The sequence below is a fragment of the Drosophila serrata genome, unplaced genomic scaffold, assembly GCF_035046125.1.
Source record: "Drosophila serrata isolate PLE 108 unplaced genomic scaffold, ASM3504612v1 contig_382, whole genome shotgun sequence".
Classification (NCBI taxonomy): Eukaryota; Metazoa; Arthropoda; class Insecta; order Diptera; family Drosophilidae; genus Drosophila; species Drosophila serrata.
Genome location: NW_028257280.1, coordinates 4,741,723 through 4,766,376, shown reverse-complemented (window position 1 = coordinate 4,766,376; position 24,654 = coordinate 4,741,723). Strand labels below are relative to the sequence as shown.

The 24,654-nt window shown below is 36.5% G+C and overlaps 1 protein-coding gene across 2 annotated transcripts; it reads left to right on the top strand.

Annotated features, from left to right (window-relative positions):
- Nucleotides 1–1,141: 1,141 nt before the first annotated feature.
- On the top strand, nucleotides 1,142–19,904 carry Sox100B (SRY-box transcription factor 100B). 2 transcript variants are annotated; one of them, XM_020956120.2, is made up of 3 exons: nucleotides 1,142–1,511; nucleotides 15,865–16,011; nucleotides 17,460–19,904. In XM_020956120.2, the coding sequence occupies exons 1-3, from the start codon at nucleotides 1,312–1,314 to the stop codon at nucleotides 18,829–18,831; spliced, it is 1,719 nt and encodes a 572-aa protein (XP_020811779.2). In that variant the 5' UTR covers nucleotides 1,142–1,311; the 3' UTR covers nucleotides 18,832–19,904. The 2 variants fall into 2 exon arrangements, with proteins under 2 accessions (XP_020811779.2, XP_086696710.1); XM_086840584.1 differs by lacking the exon at nucleotides 1,142–1,511 and adding an exon at nucleotides 13,006–13,204.
- Nucleotides 19,905–24,654: the final 4,750 nt, after the last annotated feature.

The window sequence follows — 24,654 nt, the reverse complement described above, 5'->3', positions numbered from 1 at the left end:
AGTTATATAAAATAGTTTGTACAACTTTCAAATAAATAATTTATTAATATGCTAAGATTAAAGTAGATTAAATTAAAAGAGGTTTAAGGATCTTTAAAGATTCTATATAGGAAAGTAAACTCTTTCTGTAGATATTTACATAATAAAATATTATAAGGTAAACAAATCCCCAGTTTTCTGTTGTCACCCTTGGGAACCAATCGCTCATTTTTACATCCCCAAAGCCTGCACTGTCACTACCCATTCACTGCTTGTAAACCTTAAATCCTTAATGATCTTATCGACTTCTCATTAGCAGTCTCATTGAGGATCGTTGAGTATCCTTTACCAAATACAGCTGCAACAAGTGGTGGCAGGTCTCTAACGATCCCGAGAGAGAGTCAGCCAGAAGCAAAGTCGGGTGGGGGGAAGGTGTCATAAATCCACATGTGGCTGTAAAGTGTTACTAATTTCTGTTTCTGTTTCCATTTCGATTTATGTCCATCTCTCATAGAGCTCTCTTTTTGATACCCTGGATTTTTATTTGTCTTGGGGTATATAATTTCATTTTATAAATAAAGGAAAATATTGCTGAAACTGTGTATTATTGATAAGAAAAATAATGACATTCAGTTACTAAAAACTGTGTTTATAATAAAATAATTAATTTAAAAAATGATAACAAAATAATGAGGACAACATATTTTATTTGCCAAAAAGTATTCATTTAAATTAAGATTATTTAATAAGGGAAGAATGAAGAAATTTATTATTTATTTACCCCAACAATGGGTATCAATTAGTCGATTATCTTGACATTATCTTCCATACTTGTTTGTCGGCGACTGTCGTCCGATATTCGATTCCGCTCTGGGGCCACCTAATTTCACATGAACATGTTAATGTTTACACGCGTACCGCGATTTTTATGTTCGCCCCCGCGGCGTATCGTCAGCTCTCCTCCCCCGCCCCAAGCTCCTTAGTTCCCATTCCACACGATATACTATATATCTCTATATAGAAACCCGACTAACGAGCCAGCCAACCACCGTCTTTAGCTTATCGCCACGATCCGTCCCGGTCGAACCGACGAATGCCGAGCTCGTCTTTGGGGGCAAGTCCACAGCTGCTCGGCCCGAGGCAGTAACGATCCCCCAAGATCAGTCGCAGTTCGTCCATCAACCACGTCGCGTCTCGACCTTATCCATAGTGTTCCCAATAAGCTCGACTTAATACTCGAAGATCTCTGACTTAGGCAGCCGTGCTGCCCCTGGTGAAGTGCTCGAACTATCATAATTCAGACAAAGATTTGCGTGTAGTGTAGTGGCCAAAATGAGCGGAAGTTCGAATACAAATTGTTCCAAGGATCGAGCCAAGCCAGTGGAGACCCTAGTGTTGGCCAACTATGCCCTAAAAGCCGAACAGAAGAAGGCCCAGGGTCAGGGTGGCCGAAAGGAAGATGAACGCATTACCAGTGCAGTGATGAAGGTCCTTGAGGGTTACGACTGGAATCTAGTTCAGGCTTCAGCCAAGTGAGTTTGACAAGAAGGATTAATAAATATGAAAATATACCTATTTCTTGTACTTTTAATATTAGTTATGTTTATTTGTAACTTTCTATTATTCACTAAAGAAACCATATGCAAATCTTTGTAATAAGTCATTTCTTTAATTTGCAAAATCATAAATACAAATATCCTGGCAACTTAATCTACATAATTAAACGTTTTGCCAAGGATATTTGGTATTCCCAGTAGCCCAAAATTGAGACCTCAATGGAACCATAACCCAGAGTAGAACCTTATGAATGACTAAACCTGCTCGTCTCCGTCTTCGATGAGTTTGCTGATTAACACAATTTCCAGGCATATATATATGCATACAATATACGTAGCTTTTCTTCTTTTATTTAACTGGATAAACAAACTCGGCGAACCGCAATGGGGAAAAAAGAGTGTAGAAAAAGTAGAGAAAGGGGGACTGATGGTCGTGGTACGAACGAAACGATTGGGAATCTGTCGGCATATGTAAATATAAATGAATTTACACATTCACACATATTAGACAGCACACAAACCACTGGCTGTGTGGCTTTGTGCGTTGGGAGCAACAAATTGGCCAAAGGCAGGGAATAATAGGAAATGGCAATAACAAGACGCCAGATGCAAAGATACAAAGATACAAAGATATACAACAAAATATACAGGCCTCAATAAATGTGTGGCGCAGAGGAACAAAATGCTCGAAATGAAGACGACGACGACAAATCAATTCAGGCATAAAAAGCGAATAAATATGTTTTTAGCGTAAAGATGCTAACTGCTAACAAGGTGGGGGAGTTGGAGGAGACCTGTGGTCGGAGAGGGTCGATCTTCAACCAAGCGAACTGCGGGAGCCGCGTTGACACTTGACAGTCGCATTGGGGGCTCCATTCGCTCGGTCTGGAGTCGTGAGAAAGACGGCCTGATCCCTCTGATCCCTCAGATTCTCCTTGGATCCTTGGTATCGCCGCTCTTCTATATTTGACCGGCAATTAGCAAATGTCGGGACTTCCACCTCCGGTCTTTGGTCTTCGAGATGGAATCCCGGTCCTTATCTCAGTCTGAAAGTTGTCTCTGCGTCGCCTATTCGTCGCGCTTTTGTTCTGTTTTGCTGATTTCGCTTATCAGTGGGATAACACTGAACAAAAAATAATATATAATCAAAAATAATATTGGAATATTAACGAAGAATATTTGTACTTAACAACCATAATATTTCAAATATATTTTGAGCGCGTAAATAAGTTTTAAGTGAAGATTTTTTACAGAGGATATTAAGTATATATTGATAAAGTTTTATTTTAATTCAAAGTTTGTAACTATGAAGCGACTATTATGAAGGATCATAATTTAACATTTCTGATAAATTATAATAAATAATAATTTAATTGTTTAATGTTGCCCGAAAATTCCATATTAAAACCAAATTTTTTCAGATCAATTTAAGCTCTTAGAAATCTATTTTATTAAAGTTTAATATTGACTTGATCAATATAATTTTAGACTAAGAGCCTTCTTTGAAATCTAAAATAAATATATATATATTTTTATTAGCTGCATTTATTTCTTAAAAATAATAATAATACATAATATTTAAAGACAAAAATTCCGGAAATTCTTTCAAATGTATTTATAAGATATTTTAGGGGACAACATGTGTTTTTTATGTTTTTATTTTTTACTTTTTGATGATGTTTGAATTCCCCTCAGTGCGTGGGCGGATGGATGGGGTTTGTCTCTCAGCTGTCCAGGGACAAACATCCTTGGGCAAAGTTCCTCCCCTCCAAAGGCAAAAACAAAAAAATACCCTTTCTGCTGTTCGCTGCTCATTGCAAAATGCGCAGAAAGCGCTGTCAAGAGCACGTGTGTGTTTGCACAAGGATATGGGCGCCATTTCCTTTCCTTTATCTATCCACGGTTGGGTGCCACCATTGCCCCCCTTTAAATACATATGTAGATCCCCCCTTTATGTTGCTATACCCCATACTGCCGCACTAGAAATTGTTTACTTTGCGCTTTATGAGCCTTCTTTATTTGCACTTAAAATCGCTTAAATGCACAACGTTTTCCATCACCACCTCTCTTGACCCGCTCTCACCTTTCCAACCGTTGTCACATTTCAAATTAAATCTAGCAAATGGTGAAAAAATGTTATAAATTGGTGCGGGAGAGAGATATTTAATTGCTTCACTCTTTGCGCTGATTGACAGCAGCAATCGATGCCAAATTGTTTCCGTTTCCGTTTCCGTTTCAGTGTTTTTTTATGGGATGGGATGTATATATTTTTTAAAGGTGGAGAAAGTTTAAAGGGAGGTGCTTCAGTTGCCAGATGTTTTATTAAATAATTACAGTTACTAAATTAAAAGAATGTTTATCCTTAAAAAATAAAATGATAATGCAAACGACTTTTTGAAATTTCTTTAAGGCGAACTTAAGCTGCATAAATGATGCAAGTCTGCTATGTTTAAAGATCATTATTTTAACATATTTAAAACAAGGAAAAAAATTTTTAAAAAAAACCTTATTTATATTCAATTTTTGTATTCCATTTTAAACTGAAAAAAAAGAGAGCTCACAGCAAGTGTCGCCACAGCCTACATTTTGTGGTTTTCTCATGCTAATTTTTTATTATCCATTTTTTTCGCAGAGGAGAGACCGCAAAAAAATTATATTACTGTTTGATCTGCTTAAATGAATTTCGCGTGAATCATTCTATGCCTTGAAATACTTACGTAGAAACCCTTAAAAAATGCTGGGAACCCACTTGAGCTGTCTGAGGTACATATAGCTTTGGGTGTTGGTGCTGCGGGGTTTGTTATTAAATAATTCAGATACCATGTGCTGCACGTTGTTGGAACCCTTCCCAGGAAAAGCTTCGGCTTCTTATGTTCTATTTACTCGACTTGATTAGATATGGAGAGTCGAAGGAGCCACAACTTCGGGTGGTAGGACTTTAACGCTATAAATATTCCGTTGCTTATCTCTTGTGTCCGGTGTGTCCCGCCGTGTTTGTTATCAACACACCCCATCGACCAGGTGGGGGAGCTTCGTTCTGCCCCTCTCCTTTCTGGGGTTTCGGGTTCCCAACTCTGATATCATCCATCCCGAAACTAGTTCTTCTTTTGGAACTGCGACGAGTCAATTTACATGGCCCCAACAAGTCATCTCGGCCAGCCTAACCAAACACTTCCCCGTTTCCCAGTGTGTGGAGGAACCTCCTCCACTCGGAGGCCAGACCGCATAAGCCCATCAACCAGGGGGAACAGTGGGGCAAATCGACAATAGAGTTTCAGGAGAATCCTAAAGTTTTAAGGGAGTTTCATGATTATATAACTGAATCATTAAAATAGTCTTGGAAAACATTAAATATTAATATTAGTACTTTTATTTTATACAATGGTAATATAAAATAATTATAAAATAAGGCTTTTTCTTCCTCCAAAAACCATTAAAATTGCCTTATTTTATTTATAAAATTGATATGGTTTTTAAAATCTTTGATATTGCTGCTTTTATTCCACCATTGGTCCTGCCCTTTTGTCTGCTGCTGAAGGCGGCAAGGCCGGCAAACATGTTGCTAGCTGTTGCTCCACCTCATGTTGGTAACACCCTCTCTTCACCACCCCTCCCCCATTCCCCCTTGTTGCCACCCAACTGCCTCCTGCCGCCAAGAGCGGCAACCTCAGCTCCTGTTGGACTGTAAAAGTTTGTGCAGCGGCAACAGCAAGTACAGATACACGTGCGGCTTACAAGGCAAATATTGATTTTGTTGTTGCCGCCAATGTTGCTGATGTTGCTGTTTCTTTTTGTTGTTGTTGTATCTGCTTCCATTGGGGTGTCGCTGCGGTGGCCATAACCACAAATGCTGGCCAAAAAGTTTTCAGCCTAGACTCTCACTTTGCATACTTTACGCTGAGCTGCAGCATAGAATTTACAAAAGCATTTTTCCCCTCAGTTTAAGAGCTTAGAGATGTGCATCGAGGAGAAAGCTGATATATTAGATACTAATACTAGATACTAATTTTATTACCAACAACAAAGATTTTAATGTAGCAAAATATAATTTTTTCTTCAATAAAAACTCATCATTATAACCCATAAGCAGTAGAAAGTATTTAACTAAAAGTATTGAAACTTTTGCTATATTGATGTATTTAATATTTTCTACTATTCCAAATTGGAATCATCCTTGCTCATCACCATTTTGTCACCTATTTTGTAGTCCTCATCGATAGGCATATTTATGAACAGGCTAAAAATGGTGCGACAATGGCCGAAAAAGTTGCCAGCCAAATAAAGGTGGCTAAGCCAATTCGGCGGAACGTTGTGAGCCAAAGCAAGTGAGGCTTAAAGGATTCTTCTTCAATTTAATCCCACGAAGGGTAAGGGCTTCTTTTCCCAATGGAAGCGGAAATGAAGTGGAACATCGATTTGATGAGCTCAAAAGCCTGTCACTTTTTGATATTTCTGCATTTGTACGTTTGCCACTGGAAGAGGTTTTTGAATTTTTACAGGGTATGGAAGGTATTAGTTGAAGGTATAATATATAAATGTGAATAAGTTTTAAATTCAAAATAGGGTTATATTTAAGAAAAGGTTAAAGAGTAAATGGGTGAGATTTTTCTTTAATTTTTCCTAGGCTTTATTTCTTTAACTTAACATTTCTTTCATATTAACATTTAATAGGTTAAATTTTTCCAGGTCATTTCAACTTTTAGTAACCTTTCACTTTCAGCTGAGCTTGAAGTATTTTGCCAAGATATTAAACAACATTTGCGCATAAAATTGAAGGCACATTTGATCCGGCCATAAGCTTTTACCCCAAGTACATTTCAGCACAAATCCGTTCGATATGCTTTTCAAAAAGGGTTCAATAGCTCAGCCCAGCAGCTTCGTTTCCACATTCCATTTTCCTTCCGCATCCCAATGTGTGTGTGTGTATGAGTGTGTGTATCTGTGCTTGGTGTCCTGTGGCCACAATTTCCATGGGCAGGAACACCCACGCGATTATTCTTGGTAAAGCGGCGACCAACGGAAATCCCGTTCAGAAATGCTCGATGGGTTGGTTCGGAAAAGCGCCAGCGGGAAAATAGGTGTGGCAGAGCGTGGTTTTTTTTTTAGATTTTCCAAAATGCGCTGTTTTTTTGAACAAAACTTTTACACCAGAATGCAAGCAAATACTTTTCTCCAAAGGAAGTAATAAATGTTATTCAATATTGACTTGCTTTGCATTTCGGGTGAATCACGGAAGCTTGTTGTATAAATATTCAGACAACTTTTATAATGGTAGTGATTGCAAATGAGTCATTTGAGAATATCCAAACCAGTTTAGAATGGATTTAAAAAGGTGAAAAGGTTTTAAATGGTTCAGAAGTATAAATAATAATTCGAAATCTGCCAAGTTGCTAATTGCATACTTGTTTTGAGTGATTTTATCTATTTTAATAGTAGAAATATATTTTATTCTATATATTTTATATACTAAAAAACAACCTATTTTGGGTGGTAGAGTGTCTTTTTCCCTACAATTTTATTTCAGCTAGATTCCTTTAATTTGTCAAACATAATAAAACATGATTCTAATAATAATAATACAAATTATTTTAAGTTTCCCAAAACCTAATATATAACCAGTCTAGGGTTGTGGAGTGTTCTTTTTCCTGGAGCCTGATACCAGGGCCACCACATGACAATCATCAAATGTCAGGGACATATTCCACAACTGACAATCTACAGCATTGATTGTAGTTGCAACCCACAATAAAAAAAGTATAGGGAGATAGAGAAGCATTATTCTGCAGGGCTCTTGCTTCACGCCACTTAAACTGTCGCTCTTCATTGCGTGCTCGGCATGCCACGCCCCCATTTTCCAGCCTCCGCTGTCCGCCTCTCGATTCACGCCTATTCCTGGTGCTTTTCCTAACTGGTCACTGGCGCTGGAAACACTACGTGTCCTTTTCGGGTCTCTGTCACTTGGCTCAAGTGCGGCACAGCCGCTGTAAAAATAAATTGACTTGGAAATTGAAAAAAACAAGAAAATGAAAATGAAAACGAGAGTGGAGAACATGGAGGAGGAGCAGTTCGCCAAATGAAATGATAACAGAGAATGGTATCCGGATGAAGTGGCAGTGGCGTCGACGTCTACTTGGCCCAGAATGGGGCCAAAAGTCGGCTTAAATCGAAAGGGAAACGGTCTGCTTTGAGTCTCAAGAGGTCGCCATGTGCGGATACTTTACTGGCACTCCGATAAGTTTCCCCATTAGATCCCGTCTAAGTTGTTCCATACCCATTGATCCCTGACCTATCTTGAGTGGGCAATATCGAGATGTTTATCTTGTTACCGGAACCACACAAAGTTCCGCTATGGCACTGAGCAAAAAGTTTGAGATACTTTGGAAAGGTTTTAAATTTATTTGAGATTATTGTATTTAAATTTATATAATATCTATCTTTCTTAAACCCCTCTCATTGGTATATTTCTATGCCTGAAAGTATCTTAAAATCTAATCCCATTTGTTACCAATTTGTAGACCTTTTCCCCAGTGCTTTTGGTAAACAACTGCCACAAAAGCTGAGCAAACTCAGATGCAACTCTCACGGTAGCAGCACCTTCGCCTCGGTGGTTAAACGATGGGCATGGCTCTCGGAAAACTGCCACCTTATCACCTTATCAGTGTGCCCCAATGTTTGACCACCTTTTCGGACGAACTACAAGGGCACAAAATAAAAAATAAAAAGTACAACAAATAAGAAACACAATAGAAGAAAGGCCGGCCGACCGCTGAGAGCAAACATAAAACGAGCAACTGCATCCGTTGGATGCATTTCAGCAAGGCAGCAACTTTGTTTGAATTTGTTTGACAAAAGTGTCGTAAAAACGGCTGCGAGTGCGTGGGAAAATGTGGGCACTGCCTAAGTAAACAACATAAAATATATATGTTAAAAAACGAAAAAGAGCCATGAAAAATATATACGTACGGCGGCTGCAATTTGTTTACACGCGGTGTATCTGTTAGATACATTTCATATTTGTGAACTTGTGAAAATCGCTGAGACGTCTCAGCGCTGCTAATTAGCCGCATTTGTCCTCAACTTGACATGCGCTTACAAATTGGAAATGAAAATGGGCATGGATATGGAAATGGAAATTTTCGAGCGTTGTTTACAGCATCGTGTTAAAGCTGTAAATATTTGGGATTCCCCTTCCACCCCCACCTTCTGGCCCCCCCCTTCGGTCCATCTCGAATCCAATTTAATAACAAAAGCGGCAAATGGCCCATTGCCGATAAAAAGATGCACAACAAAAGCCCGGCCAAAGTGTGCATCTTGTTTCGCCTGGCATATGCGAAAATGGAAAGCCACAAATTCAAAATTCTCCACAGTCGCCGCTCATTTCTCATATTTGCTCATGAGCTAACGGCCACTTGAAGATATCACTTAATGAGATTTGCGCATCTCCGAGTGCAACAACAGCAGCAAATAATGAAGACGTGCTTGAGTTGCCAAGTGTCCCGAGGGGGATCTGTTGTATGTATCTGAGGGGTTTTTTGGGGTGAGTGCACTGGTCAAAAAGATTTGGATTTATTGTAACATTATGGATTTACATTTATTATTACGAAGATAGATATACTTACCCAGAGTTTTATGTATTTTCTGTTTGAATTTTCTATACCCTTGCAAGGGTATTATAGTTTCAGTCAGAAACTTGTAACGATGTGAAGGAATCATTTCCGATCCTATAAATCATATATATTCTTTATCAGCATTAACAGACGAGTCGATTAAGGCATCTTCGTCAGACAAATAAATTTTTAAAATTTTTTGAACTTTTTTAAGAGGTTACATCGTTAAATCAACGTCAATAAATGACAAAAAAATAAAATTTTTAATTTTAAAAACTGAATATGCAGATTTGTAAACCCAATAAAAACTTGTACAGAAAAGCTTACCAAATAAAAATTAATGCATTTTTGGTTTAGTTATGTTTAATATTTTACTGCACATTTTTTTAAGTATCTATTAAAAGAATAAATTAATAAATAATGATACATTTTTTATACGATCCTATATATCAATTGCAAAGTGCAACTTTTTCCCAAGTTAGTTTCCTGTCTTGTTGTACTAAAAAATACTTAAAAAATATTATTATTATATTATATTACTATAAAAAGTAAATTTATTAAAGAATATTCTTTTATTTATTTACAAGAAATTACAAAAATTCAGTTCATTAATCTTCAGTTTGAAAACTAAATACCAAAAGAAATCAACTTAGAGCTTATAAACTTTTTAAATCTCTTCCTATACATCACTAATATATCCCTTCTGAATCTAAACACATTATTATTAAGAAACCTATATTTTCTCCCTGTGTAGTACAGGGTGCAGGGTGCTGCACCTCTCACATCTCACAACTGAATGCTGCAAACGAACATCACTTGATTCTGATTAGCGTGCTGTCAAGCGTGAGAGTTGCATATACCCTCGCAGATACTTGTGATTCGAAGGCGGGGATTTCTATATACATATATATATTTATATATACTTACATATAGGATGCTGAGTGGAGGAGTAGCAGGGGGGGGGGGCTTGAGGGGTCAGAACGCCGACGATACCAAAGGCCAGATAACAGCCGCCGAGAATCTCCCGAGCCGATGTCCATTTGGCCTCCGGTTGCGTTTTTAATCGCTTAATAAGCTCGACCGAACTTATAATTAAGTCCAGGCAAAAGGCGGATAACAAGAAATAAAACAAAAGCTCTAAAAACAATTTTAGCTGTAATTGAGAGGATTTTGTTTACCTAGCTTAGGGAAAGCTGGAAAACCAAGAATTTTTTGTGACAGTCGGCTAAAGAGGTCACAAAATTCATATAAAAAAAAAGATAAAAAATAAAATTTTAGCTTTATTTAGCAATTAAGATTGATCTATATAATATTACAAATTTATTCAAAGTTTAACATGCGGAAAAAAAGTTCTCAATTATATTCAAATAATTGAGAACGTTTTTCCGCTTGATAAACAACACTTATTTTAATGATAATTTAATAGCTTTATAAACATTAGTTGAATGAATGAACATTGCAAAGCTTTTAAATATTTTATATTTGATATATAGAATTTAAGAAATTGTTCCATAGAATTGAGTTGTTGCTCGTTTGATGTCATAGGCAATCCAGCTAACTTCCAACATATAATCGCCATGAGGAAATGGCAGCACTCTCGTCACATAGTAATTTACAAAATCTGCCGGAATCTTTTCAAATTGAACATCATGCTAAGAATGCGTGAGAAATTAGTTATAAACATATATACAATCTATAAAAAAAATACAAAGAAAACCTACATCAAAAGGACACGTATGATTCATGTTCGAATAGAGTTCAACAAAGCGATAAAAATATTTTAAAGCAGGATTCAAATTCAAACCTCTGAGGAATCTGCAGGCATCTGCTGTGATATTGTACATAAAGGGTCTGTAGCCATTGAAACGTTTAAATAATATAAGATTTATCTAAAATATTTCAAAATTATTAAAGGCAAACATAAAATTATAAGTTTGATCTTACTTTTACTTTGGTAACGGGAATCTGGTACAATTTACATTTTACTGAAATGTACTTGTAGCTCCGATTGACAGATTTTATATAGCAATATTCAAAGTCACTGAATTGCTCATCGAAAGTAGAGCATTTGAGGTTCGTAAACTCAAACTTAGAGGATATCTGCAAAGACTTAGATTGGCAAAGTATATATTAATATCATTAAACTCACCTCGCTCACTAAATATAAAATAACAATGAACTGGGCAAAAGTAAAGGTTCTGTTTCTCATTTTATTGATCAGTATTAAAGTGAGAACTAATACGTGTTGATCTATCAAAAGCAGAACGAAGAATAAATATAAAGGGAATAATGTGGTTTAAAATGCAGCGTAATTATCATAATTTAAATAAATTATACTAGGTACTCAAATGTGAAAACATTTTATAAGCTGATAAATGGGTTTATATAGCCTGCGATTGCGATTGTATTATACGATCGAATAGTAAATCGATTATAACTAAGCTTAAAATATTATATTTATCGTTTTAATTTTTTGTTTTTTGACAAATCTTAAACTTAAAAAACAAACTTAATTTTAAAAATTTTAATGGTGTAACCCTTTATAAATTCATAAATGTATTTTTCTAGATCGACTCATCTGTTGATGGTGATCAGCAATATATATGATGACTAAAATTGTAATACCTTTGCAATTTGTATAAATGTAGCTATTAGTAAAACTTTTAATGGCGTTTTGCGAATAGATGACAACGATAAAACTTAATTTTGCATGGATAACTGCGCTAAAACTATTAAATATATATAATTGAAGATTTAAAATATAAAAAAAATATATTTAGAATGACATTAAAAAAACCCATCAAAGCAATCAAATAAAATCCAGCTAAGATTGCATATGCTTTTTATACCCTTGGAGGATATTATAATTTCAGTCAGAAGTTTGCAACGCAGTGAAGGAGGCACCTCCGACCATATAAAGTATATATATTCTTGATCAGGATCAACAGCCGAGTCGATCTAGCCATGTCCGTCTGTCCGTCTGTCCGTCTGTCCTTCTGTCCTTCTGTCCTTCTGTCCTTCTGTCCGTCTGACCGTTTCTACGCAAACTAGTCTCTCAGTTTTAAAACTATCTTAATGAAACTTTGTAGTTAGCCTTCTATATACTCTCACTCATATATATGTCGGAACGGGCCAGATCGGACGACTATATCATATAGCTGTCATAGGAATGATCGGATGATTTTTTACAAAAAAAATTATAACATTTTCAGTTTACAACAGATTTTTATCAAATTTGAGATATAGCCATATTATTATACTCTACAATTCTGTGTAAAACGAACGAAAGGAACGATCGAGAAATTAATAAAATTAAAAATTACAACTATTTCAGTTTTAAACAGATCATCATCAAGTTTGAGGTGTAGCCATTTTATATTAGTCTTAAATTTTGTGTAAAATTTCATGAAAATCGGACGACTGTATCATTTAGGTGCCAAATATATTATATATTGAAAAAATTAAATTTATGCCGGACCTGGCTAGATCGATTCGGCTGATGATGCTGATTAAGAATATATATGAATAATAGGATCGGAAATGACTCCTTCACTAAGTTTCAAGCTTTCGACTGAAAGATAGGCTTTGCTTAATTATTTGCTACATAGAGCGCTCTCCTCTGCGATTCTCAAGTCTTACACTTAAGCAAGGCTCTAGCTAGAGGAAGTTTAGTTTTCTTCTTCTTCTTTTATATAAATTACTAATTAAGTGCTTGGTGGCTGATAGACTTTGATCAAGTGGATGTGGCAACCATGGCTAGATCGAGTCGGCTTTTGATGCTGATCAAGAATATATATGAATAATAGGATCGGAAATGACTCCTTCACTAAGTTTCAAGCTTTCGACTGAAATATAGGCTTTGTTTAACTATTTGGTACATAGAGCGCTCTCCTCTGCGATTCTCAAGTCTTATACTTAAGCAAGGCCCTAGCTAGAGGAAGTTTAGTTTTCTTCTTCTTTTTGTTTGTTTTTTATATAAATTACTAATCTAGTGCTTGGTAGTTGATTGACTTTGATAAAGTGGATGTGGCAATCATAAAAATTATAGTTTTCTTAATTAAGGTAATTGAAACCAAAACAAGGCCCAAAAATTCAAGATACATGAAAATATGGTTTATATTAAATTATTGTTTAATTACCATACCCTTGGCCGTGTTGACTAGCTTATTATTGATCTCGAAAAGTCTTCCAAGCTCTCTTTAAGAGCCGGGATATGGTGTCATTTATTTGTTTATAGTAAAGTATATTTAACTCTCGAAAATAGTTTATTCAGCACAACTTAATAAACAAAGAACACAACAATGGTGATGATCGAAACTGCTCAATATAAAATATATATTAAAATAAGTTGATCTATATTTGTAAAGCAAATTTTTAAGAATTGGTATGCTTTTAAATAACAGAAAGTTAACATATTTCAAGCAATGCTTGTATATAATTTTTGCAAAAGTAATTCTTCACACAAAAACCCGCTCAAAAAATAAGGATTTTAAGCTTGCTAATATAAGCCTATTTAGGATTTTTTTTCCTTGTTTGTTTCCTTTTCTTTTTTTTATACCCTTGCAGGATATTATAATTTCAGTCTGAAGTTTGCAACGCAGTGAAGGAGGCACCTGCGACTATATAAAGTATATATATTCTTGATCAGGATCATTAGCCGAGTCGATCTAGCCATGTCCGTCTGTCCGTCTGTCCGTCTGTCCGTCTGTCCGTCTGTCCTTCTGTCCTTCTGTCCGTCTATCCGTCTGTCCGTCTGTCCATCTGTCCGTTTCTACCCAAACTAGTCTTTCAGTTTTGAAGCTATCTGAATGGAAGTAGTTAGCCTTCTATATACTCTCACTCGTATATATGTCGGAACGGACGACTATATCATATAGCTGGCATTGGAATGACCGGAAAATTTTTACAAAAAAAATTATAACATTTTCAGTTTTCAACAGATTTTCAACAAGTTTGAGGTATAGCCATTTTATATTAGTCTTAAATTTTGTGTAAAATTTCATGAAAATCGGACGACTGTGCCATACAAACGATCGTTTGATGTAGAGGAAAAATGCAAATCTGTGAACTGCAAATATAATATGTTTAGGTGAATGAAATGAAAACAGGTGTTACTTCATTGTTTTTAATCATAAATATACATAATTTATATTGTAGGGATTCCTAGTCTTAGAAGTCCTATCTGGAAGGGTATATAAACTTCGGCGTGGCGAAGTTAACTTCCTTTCTTGTTTAGTTAATTGTTTCCACTTTATTTTTTACATTTTATTTGCTCATCGATTGAGGACAATTTGAGCACAGAGAGTCAGGAAAAACACCAGAGAACACCTGTATATTGATTTGCTTTGATTGAAAACAGCTTCTACTATATACTTTGTACCTTTTGCGGCCTAGAATGCAGCCAGGCATATCGAATAGACCCACCCACAGAAAGGCATTAGCACTCCCACGCACAGGTTCGCCCAACTCAATTGAAAGATTTACCTAACAAATCTCTGGCCCTGATCATGTTTACTTAGGATAAATAATTCAATATACAAGGAAAACCGAAAAAGATGGGCAGTCAGAGGAAAATCTCAGCATTGTGCCACAATGCCAGCCCAATTCCGCCTCCTGGCACGCCTATCTCTTTGATTGAATCTCTGGCTTTATTGTATTCCTCACTGCTCGACATCCTAAATAAAAATGAATATATAGATAAAAACAATGTAAAGGGAGCTCGTATGTGTGAGTTAGAGAGGTGAATTTCACACTGTCAGAAAAGTATTTAAATCAAAATTAGTAATATTTCAAAATAAGCTTGATACGTTTAAATAGGCTTACAAATTATTCCATTTTTAAAACTGGGAGTTTATATAAAAGGGAACTGATGGAAAATATATAGGAAATTTGTAAGAAAGCTTTTTTTTATAAAATACTAAATTATAATACTTACATTTCAAGGTGTCCAGGTAATTAATTCTTTTATTATTTCCAAATATTCTCCCAGCTAACTAAATATTTCTCCCTGTGCCCAAATATTCAATATTCTATGTAAGATTTGATACACATGTATGTATATATACCCAAAATGCCTCAATGTGGACTAGAGAAGTTATCATACGCCTCGTCAGTTTTATTTGCACGAACTGGGAACATCTTGTCAATTGAATTATTTGCAAGGCCCGGCAAAAGACAAATTGATGGACTCACAAAGAGGAATACTCGGTGCATACTTTATGCAGAGTCAAGAGTTTTGGCAACCACTTAAAGGATTCCAATTGCAAAAAATTTGAAATAGATTTTCAGCACAAGTTCTACGGCAAACGCAGAGAGCTCACTTCTCTAGCATTTTGCACGCTTTCCCTGATTGCTTTTGTTTGCACTTCACTTTTGCCGCCGCCCCCGTTGCTCATTTTCTTTCAATCTTAGGAATGAAAAAATACAAATGTATATAAAATATATTTTTGACTGCACTCTTAAACTTTGTTGGTCTCTGGCCGGCCTTGAATCCATCTTTTCGCTCTTATTTACCACTATTTCCTGCCAGTCCTGGTCCTGCCCAAGGCGGCACAGAAAAGTTTTAATTGCAATTTTCAGTTTGACATTATTCGTTGTTGGGTGCGTTTTTCGTGGACGTCCTTTTGCAATTAATGAAAACTTATTTACCCGGGTCAACAAGTCACTAAGAAGCCCCCACTGATTTTTCACTTTTCCGATTCTTTTTCCATTGCATTTTGCAGGGCGCCCACGGATCGCAAGAAGGAGCACATCAAGCGTCCGATGAACGCCTTCATGGTTTGGGCCCAGGCAGCCCGTCGGGTCATGTCCAAGCAGTATCCGCATCTACAGAACTCGGAGCTCAGCAAATCGCTGGGCAAACTCTGGAAGTAAGTAAACTATGTATATATATATATATACCACTCAAAATGAGGAAAGAGGCAAGGAAAAATTAGGATTTAGAGGGAACTAAAGCGATACCCTTAGATTGTCTTTAATAGTGTGGTAAAATTTAACTTGGCTCAAAGAATACAAGTACAGAAATAATACAATATATATGGGAGTGCCAAAGAAATATTACATGAAAATCTATTAAAATAAAAGGCTATCTATAATTTACCTTTCATTGTCTTCAAATCACCAATTACTTCTCCTATTGCCTGTTACATACACTCTCTCAAGTACAATATACCCCTAGACCCTATTTCGCCTCCAGTATAAGTACAAAAATGAAGAAATGGGAGAAGCACGTCCCAGGCAGCATAAACGTTGGGGCATGGACCACTTGGAAAGTGTCTTTTATAAGCTCCACTTCTTGGCCAGACAAAGAAGACACCAGGAGACGCAGTCAGTGAGTGGGGGACACCCATTCCCTCCAAGTTTATTTAAGGGCTTTTGACCAAGACAGGGAATTGCATTAGGAGACAGTTCTCAGTGGCAACCAAATGATATCAGGTACTCAAAGACTATCCCAGCTAAAGCAACAATAAATAAAGTCAGATAAATATTATAAAGGGGAAATATTTATATAGTTAGTGTAACTCTATTTGTTCTAAATCAAATATTTGATTTTGGATTTGTAGCAATTAAATGTAGGTATAAAAAATACCAGTATATGTTAAAATATTTATAGAATTAACATATTAAAGAGAAGAAACAAAGAATCTGACCTAAGTCAATATAAAATCGAATTTCAACTCTCTCATATAGTAAAATGATTGCGGAATTCCTGCACACTAATTCAAGAAATGAATTATATTTAGAATATTTTATATTTCCGATCGCGTGAATCACTTGCTTCTCTCCCTAGAAATCTATCTGTCACAGATGCATCAGATTAATCCAAAACTGTCAGGCCAAACGCGATCTGCGCCACAGCGACGTCGTTTTCCTACATTGTTTGTAATAAAATATTGTCCGGTTTGAAATTAAAATTTCACAGTTCAGTGCTTTGGGGGCCAGAGATAAGCATTCTTCCACTGATAAGAAAGCAAAGCATCCGCCTCAACTAATTGGGAATGCGAGATGCTGGACCAATTTGTTAAGCCATAAATAAAGCTTGTTTAATTGAGTGTCACAGAGAGTACAAAAAAAAAAAGACTTAAGAAGAATTAATTGGAATGAACATGGAATCAAAGCAAAGTAAAATACCAAAGAAAATTTACAACATAAAAAAGGGGTTAACAAAGTTTATTTAGAATACCAAGAAACAACAACAATTTTTACCTTTATCTCTTCATAAAGAAAGAATTTCTTAAGTATTCCTCTTAACACCCTTTAAAACCTTAAACATATTACTTTCTGCTTCTGACATACAATTTTATATTTTTTCTTATAGAAATCTTAAGGATAGCGATAAGAAACCTTTCATGGAATTCGCGGAGAAACTTCGGATGACCCACAAGCAGGAGCATCCCGACTACAAATACCAGCCGCGTCGCAAGAAGGCTCGCGTCATGCAACCACAAAGCCAAGGGGAAGGTGGAGTTCCTTCTGGAGCTGATTTACCATCATCCAGTTCCAATTCCAGCTCCAAGCCAAGGAGCAGCACTTCCACCATGGCCAGCAATGGCCAGAGGCGAGCTGGAAAATCGGGAAGTGCATCAGGATTGGGCCTTTGTACAACGGCCAACTCTAGTTCCAATTCAAGTGCAAATTTGGTGCTGACCGGCAGCAGCAGCAGCAGCTCCGATGTCTTCAGTAATGAGGCCTTCATGAAGTCCCTGAACAGTGCCTGTGCGGCCAGTCTGATGGAGCAGGGTCTCAGTCTGGGCAGTGAAACCGGATTGGATTCACCTTGCTCTACGGGCAGTTCCCTCTCCTCGCTGACGCCCCCGGCCACGCCATACAGTGGAGGCTCCTCCTCGGCGAACCTTGGCCGCTCCACAGTTGCTCCAGCTGCAGTAGCTTCAGGAGGCAATAACCCAAGCCTCTTGCTGCGGCAACTGAGTGAGCCGGTGGCGAATGGCTCTGGCCACGACTATGGGGTCCTTATGGAGGCCGGCAGGGAGTACATAGCTCTGGGTGAGGTCAATTACCAGGCACAGGCTACAGCATCGGCGGCAGGTCAGGAAATGGACTTCCTGGAGAATATCAATGGATATGGCGGCTACGCGGGCGGAAGGGTGAGTTACCCAGGCTATTCCTACACTGCAACTGGGGGAGGATTTGGCACGGAGCAGCAGCAGCATCACCACCAGCAGCAGCAGCAACAGTCTCAGCAGGCGTCACAGGCCAGTGGAGCCTTAAATTACAAGCCCGCCAGTGCCAACGTCTCCTCCTCCGCCGCTTCAGCCGCCGACATCGATCCCAAGGAAATTGACCAGTATCTCATGGATCAAATGCTGCCCATGACGCATCACCATTCACCGCCTTTGAACTCCTCCGCTTCGCTCTCCTCGGCCTGCTCCAGTGTCAGTTCGCAGCCGGTGGTGGAGTGTGCCGCCTACTATGAGCACTTGGGCTATCCCACATCCACCACCTCCTCCTCCATTGGTAATCAGGGCTCCCAGGGCTCGCCCTTTGCCCCACAGCAGCCATATGCCAATGCCAGTGGAGGAGTAACTGCCTCCCTGGCCCCCGCCTTGAGTGAGCAGCAGCAGGAGCTGCAGCAGCCACTGCAGGAGCAGCATCAGCATCAGCATCAGCAACAGCATCAGAATCCATCGCAGCATCATCTGTGGGGCACTTACACTTATGTCAATCCCTAAGCTACTTAATTTGCACATTTGTTGCTCTGCACAGAGAGAAATAATACTAATAAACTTTGGATAGGGGGTTGCAGAAAAATATTTTAAACAATATATAACATAAAAGTAGAAGGGAGTCGCAGAAAAATAATTTAAACAAATATTTCCTATTTGGAGTTGATAATGATGTTGGAAGAGTACAGACTAAAATAGTTCCTTAAAGCCATTGAAAACTGGAATCAATAGTGTTTGTATATCAAATATATATACAAAATTAAAGTTATTTTGGTTTAAAACTACGACATATTTAAATTCCCAAGCCAAGTTTACCCTTGTTAAAATTTTTTCAAATGGGTTTTGTTTATTTATTTTTGAAAATCAATCTAAATTCTTTTAGTTATCTTCTAGCATATAATCACTTTATGAAAGTTAGATAATATATTGTAAGATTTTTTAGGGAATTTATTTAACTGGCTTTAATATACCTTGATGTTTTTTTCCCCTTTGTGTAGGCACCCCTGCTCACCTCCGAATTCCTCCCCTCTTTATGGGTCACTCAGATGGCTTTCGTTTATTGGTTTATTGTCTGTGCAATGTCTGTGTGCTTGGCTCGAGGGTCTCTTTGAAGATTCCCAGCAATTTAAGCTAATCGCTGCGATTTTCGTTTATGGCTGCATTTTTCTCCCTTGAACATGCGATTCGAATGCGAATCGAAAAAGAAATGCCAATGCCAATATAATCAAAATGGAAATTGTTTCATATGTTGTTGTTTTTCTTTTTTTGCTTTGTGCAAAAATATCCCAAAGGTTGGGGCTGATATCATAGCTAATTGGAAGCAATATGAACTAGTAGTTTTATTGACAATTTGAATTAGTAAGCAAATAATATTTAAATAAGCAAAGGACAGTATACGCAAGTGTGTAAAAAAATATTTAAGAAGGATATGAATATGAAATAGAGTTCTAAGTAAAATATATAGATAAGGCAAATCTAAAAAACAAACCCCATCACATGTCAAACAGTTGGAAAACACAATTAAATTTATAAAATATATTTTGGCAAATAAATATGAAATATTTTTCAATCATTAAAAATCAATATAAAGGAAAATAAAGAAATTGGCCTTGAGAGTAAGGTAAAAAAAGGTAAGCAAATCCAATTTGTATCAGTTTACAATCTACAGAATTAATATCAATATTCCAGATTTTTGTTTAAAATAAAATTGGCGAAAAATCTGCCATATTAAATTGCCACTGGCTAACAGAAATTCTACCGAAAAGGGCGTGGCCTATGGCTGTTTCCCACACTCTCTAGTTTCGGTATCTGTGCGTGTCAGCAGTTGGTGCTTTAAAAGCACCTGTAACCGTTGTAAAACCAAAATAAATTCCAACAAAATTAACACCCGCCTACCAAAAAACGAGTATTTCACTTCAGTTTTAGCGCAGAGCAAAACAATTTGAGATAAAATGAAAATCACACTCAACCATTTACGCGTTATTTTCTGTTTGCTTTCGCCTTTGAATTTTTTATTTAGCACAGCATTTATTTTATTTATTTAAATTTTGGAAGCTTAAGTTCAATTTGCGTCTGTAACAAGTTGTTGTTAATTGAAGCGCAAACAGGAATGGAAATAAAAGCAATGCAAAAAGAAGAAAAAAAAACAACCAAATTCGAGGAATATTAGAAGAGAAGAAGAAAAGAAAAAATGGCGGGAAAAAGAAAATGGCGAAATACAAACAGAAATGTATTTATATGTGTTTGCATTAATTTAGAAAGTTGCAAATTAACACATTTAACGAAAACCCTCTTGTTTATTTATTCGCATAATTTATGTACAGTATTTATTTTCAGATTTTTTTCTTTTTCCTTCTTCATGTTGGTGCCAGTCTCCAGACGCTTTCTCACTAATTATGTAAATTATTTTTTGTCGATTTCGCGACCACCGATTGGGCAGCCGATTTGCTGGAATTATTGCGCCACAAAAAGTGCCAAGAAAGTATCGAAAACTGCTTGAGGACCCAAGGAACTCGAAAAGTTCAAGGGGGGGGGGGGGGGAAATGAATAATCAGTTAATGAGCTTGCATTATTAATATATCAATTAAGTTGTTCAATGGGTAAGATTTGAAGCTGATTGGATTTTTAATGAATTATGCAAGACATTTGGGGAAAATGTATTATACATAAAGTTGCTATATTTTTAGACAAAGCTGGAGAGATAAATAATAGTGATGACACATAGAATATTTAATAATTTATTATTTTTTTAAATGCAAATCTACAATTTTATTTTTTGTAAGTCAAAAGTAGGGGTTTTACTCGTTTGAGAACTCGGTATTTAATTAATTGAAAACCAAGAAAGGAAACTAAATAAGAAAAGAAGAAGTATACATACCTTTGCACTTTGTAGGCTTAAAATATTCGCATTCTTTAATCAATATTTATAGATACTTTAATATGGCAATTTGTTCGACAAACCAAAATTTAAAAAAAGTCATAACTAAGCCAAAATAAGATAAATTTTAATTCGGAAAACAGGCTTATGTTAGTTTTTATTAGATTGATAAATCTGCATACTTTATTTAAAATAAATTTTTTTTTTAATTTTTACCACTTTTTATCGACAATTTTAAACCCTAATAAAATATTTGAAAAAATAAAAATTTTTGTTTTCTCCTGGAGATGGCTAGATCAATTCAGCTTTTGATGCTGATCAAGAATATATATGATTTATAGGGTCGCAAATGATTCCTTCACTGTGGTTCAAGTTTCTGATTAAAATTATACCCTTGCGAGGGTAGAATAACCTAATTCGTATTGAGAAAGGAAGCAGATTGGCGTTCTTCCTTATTAATAATTAATTAAAGTTTCGTAAGTTTCTGTAACTTTAATAAGAAATATAAAAACTAAGAATTTTATAAATCTTATTAATCTTTGCTTTGCTTTTGTCTTTACCTTGTCCAATTTCCAAGAAAAGTACCTCGCTTTCAATTTCAAGTGAACAAGTAGGTATTAATTTGATGAACAGAATTATATTATTTAATTTCAATTTATATTTGCGTTCTCGGTAATCGCTTTGTGATGAAGCAGAGATTAGGAGAGCAATTTAATTTACCAAAATTTTGATTGACGTTTAATGGTGGGAGTGAAATGATTTTTGGATTTGTAGGATGGGACAGGGGGTATTCACGTGGCAAATTAGAGGCAGGAGAGGAATGCACTGAAGCAGTAAATGTGTATGTCACTCCTCATTAATTTTCAAAGCGGGCAGGACAAACAAATGTTGTGACTGCCTGACGCCGCCCATTCATGTCCTGGGCAAGGACACCACTTTCCTTTGTGCGTTGGCTGTTTAAATATTATTAAAACTAATGACGTTTGCAGCAGCAGCAAACTTTTGCCCGAACTCTGGCCTCTCTGTTTATTGCCGGTCATGCAACGGGGCGTATGCGTAATGAAATTCTGTTGCCTTTTGCCCTCTTGCCGTAACTCAATTAATGGAGCAGTCGGAAACTTCTGCCTTGCGGTCTCGGTTTAAATTCACTTAAAAACTTGGCTGATCCGATTGTTCGGGATGGATCTCTTCTCATTAGACCGGGGCTTAGCACCTGAGCTCGTGTCTGAATGAAAATATTATTCAAATTGGGCGGCACATGAGAGCCGCCTAATGGCAGTGGAAAATCTTCGAGGAAAGCTGCTAGCTTAAGAATTTTTCAGTTAGAGATGAAGAAAAATAGAACATATTTTAAACTATGTATAGAAATAACTAAATAATAAAACAGTTGATGTATTTTGTATTTCAAGTCAACTCAAGATATAATTTTCTTAAAATTTCAAACAAATTGTCGACTCGTATGGTAACGACTCTCCTTCCCGTTTATATTCTAATATTTCTATTCTTATAGTTTTGCTCGACATTTTTCGGCAGCACTGCTAGTGACCCCTTGGAAAATCCCACTTGGACTTGAAAAGTGTGCCAGCCTGCTCAGAAAATGAAATTGTAGGAGAGCAAAAAAAAAAAAAAAAAAAAAAATAGATGGGGCCGAGTAATGGCCGCATTCTGGCTGTTGTTTTCCTCTGCAATTTGGTTTTTAACGGCAGCAAAATGTGAAAATGTCAGGCACTCAAGCAGCTCAAGTTATCCTGCGGAGTGGCGAACAAAACAAAGAAGAAAAATAATAATGTGGAGCCATTTGAATAAAATATAAGGCGAGAAAAGTTAAATGTAATGCGAAAGCCGCAGCCAAGTTTCATTCTTTTTTTGTTTTGTTTTTTTTTTTTTGTATGTTGTGGGTCGTCTACTTGAAAGTAAATTGAAATTTCGTTTCGTTTTTTAATACTCTAGCAGAAGCACTCACATTATAATGGACATTTAAGATGTTGAATGAGGCATGATTTTGAGATGAAATCACAGATATATTGCCAGATTAGAGATCGTATAATATGTGAATAAGTGTGTGGTAAGTTATTTTTTGGAAGTTATTATTGAAATTGTGCTGGAAATAAAAAGTTGTGGTTTTTGCTGCTGTTTAGGAGTATGAAAAAATAATAATAGGGTAATAATCAAGGATATATGGATTTCTTTGTTGTTTGTTTTAATTTTAGGTACTCAATTTTATTCAATAATTCGCCTTGTCATATTAATTAAATTTATTTGAAATATTTTATACACTTTCACAAATTTAATCTTCCAAAAAGTCAAAATGGGAGTGTATCTCAACTTCGCTGCTAAAACATTAACTGCCTTAGTTGCTTACTCAATGTTACCTGCCTCGTTTAACCGAAATATATTCGAATTTTTAATGCGACCCATGCCCCAACAAAGGAGCGCCCCAAAAAGTGAGAAAGGTAAGATGATTTTAATGGCGGCCAGCATTAGATGAAGGTCCTTTATAGCCGCCAACCACCCCCACCCCAAAAGAAACCATCCAGCCCCAAAAAGCAGGCAATGCGAAATGCAAACACAGTCACACTAAACTTGAGCGACTGCTTTAATGCGCTCGCCTGGAAGTATGCAGCGAAATAATTTTGTTTGCACATCAATCAAAGCGTTTTTTTTTTCAGGGGCATATAAAAAGTGGGCGTAGCTGGGTGGGGTTTCAGCCAAAAAATCACTTTTGGACCACCGCCCGCGCATTTGAGCCATCAATCAGCGTCAGGCAAATGCTGCTTATCATATTGCTGGTAGACGAGTAACGCTGCCAGTGCATCAAATTGATATTTGTCAATAATATTATTTTGTATATATATACATACATATTTTTTTGTGCTGCGCATGGTGCGGATATAGCTGGATATATAGCTGGTTGTGATAAATGTCAGCCGACATGACAAAATATGCTCTGCGGTTGCAGAAGAGACGTGACGAGAGAGCAGCACAATGGCACGAAATGGTTGAAAATCACCAATAAATGGCCACATCAATTTAATTAAAAATGCTTTTGTAATAATATAAAAAAATGTATAATTTTTTATGTGCATGGCAATCACTTTTGTAGCCGTGAGTTGTTAGTAAAGCTAATTAAATAGTCAGTTTGCTGGAAATTGATGTATGTAAATTATTAAATGGCATTCAAGCGAATATTATATAGCCATATATAATGGTTTAAAACCTTTTTTATAAAAGAAATTAATACAAATTGTAATATGCCTAAAGTGCCTACATTTAAGAGCGAATTTTGTATTTATAAAAAGCATCAATCAGTGATATATCCTTTTACCTTAATCCCTCTGATATTCCTAAACGGACAAAAGAAAATCTCCGACACGAAAAAAGGCTTTTAAATTGGTTACACTCAACAAAAAGAGGCCATTGTGTGTGCAATAGGATTTGATGGGATACACACA